Source organism: Ochotona princeps, chromosome 15, assembly GCF_030435755.1.
Source record: "Ochotona princeps isolate mOchPri1 chromosome 15, mOchPri1.hap1, whole genome shotgun sequence".
Lineage (NCBI taxonomy): Eukaryota > Metazoa > Chordata > Mammalia > Lagomorpha > Ochotonidae > Ochotona > Ochotona princeps.
In genome coordinates this window covers 100,883-106,935 of record NC_080846.1, presented here as the reverse complement: position 1 = coordinate 106,935, position 6,053 = coordinate 100,883, and the positions used below count along the sequence as shown (strand labels likewise).

General features: G+C 64.3%; 1 protein-coding gene across 1 annotated transcript in view; it reads left to right on the top strand.

The window, feature by feature from the left end:
• The first annotated feature begins 290 nt into the window (after positions 1 to 290).
• The window catches only part of SHANK3 (SH3 and multiple ankyrin repeat domains 3), a 53,507-nt gene continuing 47,744 nt past the window's right edge, over positions 291 to 6,053 (top strand). Inside the window, exons 1-8 of the mRNA XM_058673094.1 lie at positions 291 to 1,667; positions 1,936 to 2,139; positions 3,287 to 3,358; positions 4,254 to 4,362; positions 4,444 to 4,595; positions 4,679 to 4,846; positions 4,964 to 5,080; positions 5,953 to 6,030. Of these exons, the coding sequence (XP_058529077.1) occupies positions 1,401 to 1,667; positions 1,936 to 2,139; positions 3,287 to 3,358; positions 4,254 to 4,362; positions 4,444 to 4,595; positions 4,679 to 4,846; positions 4,964 to 5,080; positions 5,953 to 6,030 (1,167 nt within the window). The 5' untranslated portion in view covers positions 291 to 1,400. The remainder of the gene's footprint in view (positions 1,668 to 1,935; positions 2,140 to 3,286; positions 3,359 to 4,253; positions 4,363 to 4,443; positions 4,596 to 4,678; positions 4,847 to 4,963; positions 5,081 to 5,952; positions 6,031 to 6,053) is intronic.

The window sequence follows — 6,053 nt, the reverse complement described above, 5'->3', positions numbered from 1 at the left end:
AAGTCCAACCTCTGCCTGCCAAGGTGCTTCCTGCAGATAAGGGAACCTGGGGCCCCTTCCTGCTCCCTCCACCCCAACTCCCATCCTGCTTTGTCCCTGGGGGACCCTCAGTAGCCCTGGGAGGGGCCTTATTTCCCCTGCAGGGCGGGGGTCCTGGGCTGGGGAGAAACCAGTTCCACCGACGGCACAGGAGGCACAGACACGGAGGCCTGGCAGAAAGGGGTGCGTAGTCCCGGGAACGGGCGTCCTCCTGGGGACTGCGGATAGGACATGAGACCCACTTGCTTGGAGCCAGGGGGCGCTGGAAGGGATGGAGGGGATCCCGGGTGTGGCGTTGGGCAGGTTCAGGGTGTCCCTAGCCACTGGGTAAATGTGGGGAACCGCTTTTGCCTCCAGAGGCGTCCCCTCCGCTAGATTTTTGTGGAGGTCAAGTGCAGGGGTCAGACCTGAGCTCTTCTGAACCCTAGGCGGCCCTCTACTCCCTGGGCTGGGGTCCTGGGGTCCCCTCTGCTCCCTGGGACGGGGTCTCTGCTCTCCCAGGCCTCGGGGCCCTGCCCCGGCAGTCTACAGGGGGCGGCGGCTCGGCTTGCTGCGCTGTGCTCCCCTCCACCGCCTACTCTCCTCCCCACCCGCGTTGCCACGACAACGTGAGAAACTAAAATTCACTTCCCCGCCGCAGGTGGAGCCGGCTGCGCCCCCTCCCCTAAACCTTCCTGTGGGTCGCGCGCCATCCTTGGGCGACAAGGAGGGGGCGACGCGGAGGGGGCGATGGGCACTGGCTCCAGGCTGACCCAGGGGTCGGGGTGTAGGGGGCAGGGGAGGGGTCTGGGGATCACAACCCACTTCTCAAAGTCTAAACCGAAGGGTTAACTCCGAGCGCGCCGGGGGCGGCGCGGGGGAAGCGCCCCGGCCTCCGGGCCGAGGTCTCCAAGGTCGGGTCCAGAGTAGGGGTCGCTGAAGAGTTCGCAGGGGGGCGGCCGTCACCTCCAGAAACCAGCGCTCCTGCCCTTCCGCCCCACTCCAGCAGTGTCTGCAGCCCTCGGCCCCCACGCGGACCCCGCTTCTGGACCTTCCCTCCGCCGCGCGGTTCCCGGCCCGCGGGTGCCCGCACGCAGCGCAAGGCGGCGGGGCCCGCGCGGCTCAGCCACTCCCCCCAGGCCCCGGCTCCCCCCACCCGCCGAGCGCCCCCAAGGGCCCCCGCCCCGGGGCCCGCGCCTCGCCCCACGCGCACCCCCGCCGGGACCCCGGAGGGCCCCCGCTCCCACCCGACCGGTCCTGAGCCCTCCCGGCCCCCGCCCCGGCGCAGCCCCCTCCCCGCCCCCGCTCCCCTCCCGGCTCAGCCCCCTCCCCCCGCCGCCCCCGCCCCCGGGGAAGGCAGGCGCCGAGCGGAGCCGGGGCCGATGCAGCTGAGCCGCGCCGCCGCGCCCGCGCCCGCGGAGCCCCCGGAGCCGCTGTCCCCCGCGCCGGCCCCGGCCCCGGCCCCCCCCGGCCCCCTCCCGCGCATCGCGGCCGGCGGGGCTCCGGCGGGGGGCCAGGGGGGGCCGGGGCGCCGCGCGGAGTCCCCGTGCGCCCCTCTCCCGGCCGCCAGCGGCCCCGGCGCGGGCATGGACGGCCCCGGGGCCAGCGCCGTGGTCGTGCGCGTGGGGATCCCGGACCTGCAGCAGACGGTGAGCCACCGCGCGGCCCGCAGAGCCCCGCAGCTTCCCAGGCCCCCGGCCGGGCGCGCCGGACCCCTGGCCCGCGGCTACTCACCCCTCCCCCGCCGCCTCCGCCGGGACCCTCCCCCTCGCTGGGGCGGGGCCCGGAAAAGCCCGGCCCCCGGGGCGGGGCCGCGGAGGCGCGGGCTTTGAGCCCCAACTCCCGCGGGGGCTCCCGGGGCGCGGTCCTGGCCGGGCGAGGTCGGGCCGCACTCAGGAGACCGCTTCGCCACTGCAGAAGTGTCTGCGCCTGGACCCGGCCGCGCCCGTGTGGGCCGCGAAGCAACGAGTGCTTTGCGCGCTCAACCACAGCCTCCAGGACGCGCTCAACTACGGGCTTTTCCAGCCACCCTCTCGGGGCCGTGCCGGCAAGTTCCTAGATGAAGAGCGGCTCCTGCAGGACTACCCGCCCAACCTGGACACGCCTCTGCCCTACCTGGAGGTGGGCTGACTGGGGCCCAGGCGGGGGTGGCGGGGGGGAGGGGGGCGCAGCGGTCAGTGTGCAGTGAGCCCTGTGGGGAAAGCCGTGTGCAGTCAGTGTGCAGGGAGTATGTGCAGTGGTCAGTGTGCAGTGAGCCTTGTGGGGAGAGCCGTGTGCAGTCAGTGTGCAGGGAGTATGTGCAGTGGTCAGTGTGCAGTGAGCCCTGTGGGGAGAGCCGTGTGCAGTCAGTGTGCAGGGAGTATGTGCAGTGGTTAGTGTGCAGTGAGCCCTGTGGGGAGAATGAGATGTGCAGTGTGTGCAGTGGGTGGTTTGCAGAGCCTTGTGCAGTGAGCATGTGCGATGGTTGGCATGCAGTGAGCATGTGCAGTGGTCAATGTGCAGAGCCATGTATAGTGAGCAGGGTACAGAAGACTGTGTGCAGTGGGCTGTGTGCACTTCTGGCCTTCTTGCTGTGAGTACCCTGCTCCCCATTGCACTGTCAGGAGTGAGTGGGGCCGCCTGGCAGAGCTGGGAGATGCAGCCTGTACTGGGGAAGGGGGAGACGGATGGCCTTGCCCTCAGCTCTGAGAGAACTGCAGTGCAGCTTAGGGAGGTGTGGAGGTGAAACTGGGGGAGGCTTGGGGGAGGGGTGGTGGTGGCTGGTTTCAGGGATGTGTGGACATGTGGGAGGGAGGCCTTACAGCCAGGGAGAGCACATGCTTGCCTCCTGCCATCCTGCCTCTGAGGGTGGGTTGCTGGGAGAGGGGTGGACAGTGCCTTTGGTCCCCAAGTGGTTGACAGCTGGCAATGGTTGATGGACAGATGAGGGGTGGATGATGGGCAGCTGATGGATAAGTGATGGCCAGCTGAGAATGGGCGATGGACAGCTGAGGGATGGGCGATGGATGGCTGAGGGATGGGTGGCTGAGAGATGAGAGATGAGCAGTTGAGGATGGGTGATGGATGGGTGAGGATGGGTGATGGATGGGCGATGGACGGCTGAGGGATGGGTGATGGATGGGTGAGGATGGGTGAGGATGGGTGATGGGCGGCTGAGGGATGGGCGATGGACGGGTGAGGATGGGTGAGGATGGGTGATGGGTGGCTGAGGGATGGGCGATGGACGGGTGAAGGATGGGTGAGGATTTTCTTCCGTGTCTCTGAGCAGTTCCGATACAAGCGGCGAGTTTATGCCCAGAACCTCATTGATGATAAGCAGTTTGCCAAGCTTCACACGAAGGTAACAAAAAGCTCGGCGTGCACCCTGACTGGGGGCTAACCTGAGTCCTCTTCCTTTCAGGCTCTGGCAGGGCAATGGGCAGCTGTGGCCAGAGGTGCCAGTCCCACCAGAACCTGCTGATGCATGCTGGATACCCAGCTAGGGTCAGGATGCCAGAGGGAGTGGGCAAGCACTGGATGTGGGCAGGAGCCATGCTTGGTCACCACGTCCAAGTCTTGTTCACTCTGCAGAGAGGCCGCTGTCCCCTTTCCAGCAAGAATACCCAGAGCTGAGCAGGGGTGTCACTTCCTTGCAGCTGCTCCTGCCTGACCCCAGCCCTGGGCCCAGTCAGGCTGGCAGTCTATTGCTTGGAGACCTAGGGACACTGTAGTCTCCTCTGAGCATGGCCGAGTCCAGGTTGGGTGCTGCACAACTTCCTATGTGCTCATGGCCCAGGACTCCACTCGGGGTTGCTGGGTTCCTCTTGGGTGGGTCCAGGAGGCTGCGAGGAGACCCCTGTGTCCTGTGACCCCATCTGGCTTGGTACTGCCCAGGGCAGGAGGCAGACAGTGGTCATCGCTCTGCTTGCCTGTCTCAGGATGACATGGCCCTTGGTGGCAATCTGGATGTGGTGAGGCTGGCTCCTCAGGACTCCTGTGCTGTGACCTTGGCCTGGCCACCTGGGGCCGCCTCCTGGGCAGGGGTCCCCGTGGCAACCTTGATAGTCCCTAGTGCATCCTGAGTGGACCAAGGCAGGGGCACCTAGGGCTGGGGCCATGGGGGTGGATGAGCACAGCTGATGCAGGGGTGGCAGTACACACCTGCTGTGGGTAGTTTAAAGCTCCTGAGAGGAAGACCCGTGATGGCAAGGAGGTAGTAGCCTTAGTGCCAGCTGATTGGGACCCTGGTGCTGCAGGCCAACCTGAAGAAGTTCATGGACTATGTCCAGCTACACAGCACAGACAAGGTGGCCCGCCTGCTGGACAAGGGGCTGGACCCCAACTTCCATGACCCTGACTCAGGAGGTGAGGAGCAGAGCTGGGAGGGTTATGGCCTTGAGCGACAGGGGATGGGGACCCTGACCACTCCTTGTCCTCTGGACCCAGAGTGCCCCCTGAGTCTGGCAGCCCAGCTGGATGATGCAACAGACTTGCTGAAGGTTCTGCGAAATGGTGGGGCGCACCTTGATTTTCGCACCAGGGACGGGCTAACTGCTGTTCACTGTGCAACACGCCAACGGAATGCCGGGGCGCTGACGGTCAGTGGGGCGGGCCAGGGGATGGGGCCTGGCCCTAGGAAAGGGGTGGAGCCTGCATAGACACATACTTTTGTGACTCACAGACCCTGTTGGACCTGGGGGCGTCGCCAGACTACAAGGACAGCCGTGGTCTGACTGCCCTGTACCACAGTGCCCTAGGGGGCGGGGATGCCCTCTGCTGTGAGCTGCTTCTCCATGACCATGCCCAGCTGGGGACCAGGGATGAGAATGGCTGGCAGGAGATCCACCAGGTGGGCATGGGCCAGAGGGTGTGTCCAGGCCCCTGCGTGGCCAGAGGGGTCCTCAGCTCTGTCCATGGTGGGATCCCAGTTTGTCCCAGTGCTGCACAACCTCAACTCCCTTCCCAGGCCTGCCGCTTTGGCCACGTGCAGCACCTGGAGCACCTACTGTTCTATGGAGCCGACATGGGGGCCCAGAATGCCTCGGGGAACACAGCCTTGCATGTGTGTGCCCTCTATAACCAGGTAGATGTTCTGTGGATGTGTGCTTGTATGTAGGTATGGTGCTTGTATGTAGGTATGGTGCATGTACCACATGGGATATATGTGTGTGCCTGTGCTCTCCCTGTGTACCTGTGTGTGCTTATGTGCTCACTCTGTGTACGTGTGTGCCTGTGTTCTCTCTACGTGTGTGCCCGTGTGTTCTCCCTGTGTACTTGTATGTGCACATGTGTTCTCCCTGTGTACATGTGTGCCTGTGTGCTCTCCCTGTGTACACATGTGTGCACATGTATTCTCCCTGTGTACATGTGTGCCTGTGTGCTCTCCCTGTGTACACATGTGTGTGCCCGTGTGTTCTCCTTGTGTACATGTGTGTGCCTGTGTGTTCTCCCTGTGTACATTTGTGTGCCCCCATGTGCTCCCTGTGTGTTCCCGTGTGCTCTCCCTGTACACATGTGTGCCGTGTGCTCTCCCTGTACACATGTGTGCCCTGTGCTCTCCCTGTGTAGATGTGTGTGCCTGTGTGTTCTCCCTGTGTACATGTGTGTGCCCTGTGCTCTCCCTGTACACAAGTATGCCCATGTGTTCTCTCCCATGTACCTATGTGCTCTTCCCAGCACATGCTATGCCTCATGTTGTGTATTGGTCATGACGTGGCCGTGTAGGCTCAGGGTACACGTTTGTTTCTAGACACGCACATGTACCCATGTGCCCTCCTGTGTTCTAGACAGTAGTGGGATGGGGACCTGCTGCCCCAAATCCTGGTCATGTTGGCTGAGCAAGCATGTGTGTCCTGTGCCTTTCGTTTCCTTGTGTATTGCCCCGCAAGCACACGTGCTGTCGTGTGCTGACCTCAGATCTGCTGCCATGATTGTGACCTCTGCTGTCCCTGACAGGAGAGCTGTGCTCGTGTGCTCCTTTTCCGGGGAGCCGACAAGGACGTCCGCAATTACAACAGCCAGACGGCCTTCCAGGTGCGGGCATGCTGGCTACAGGC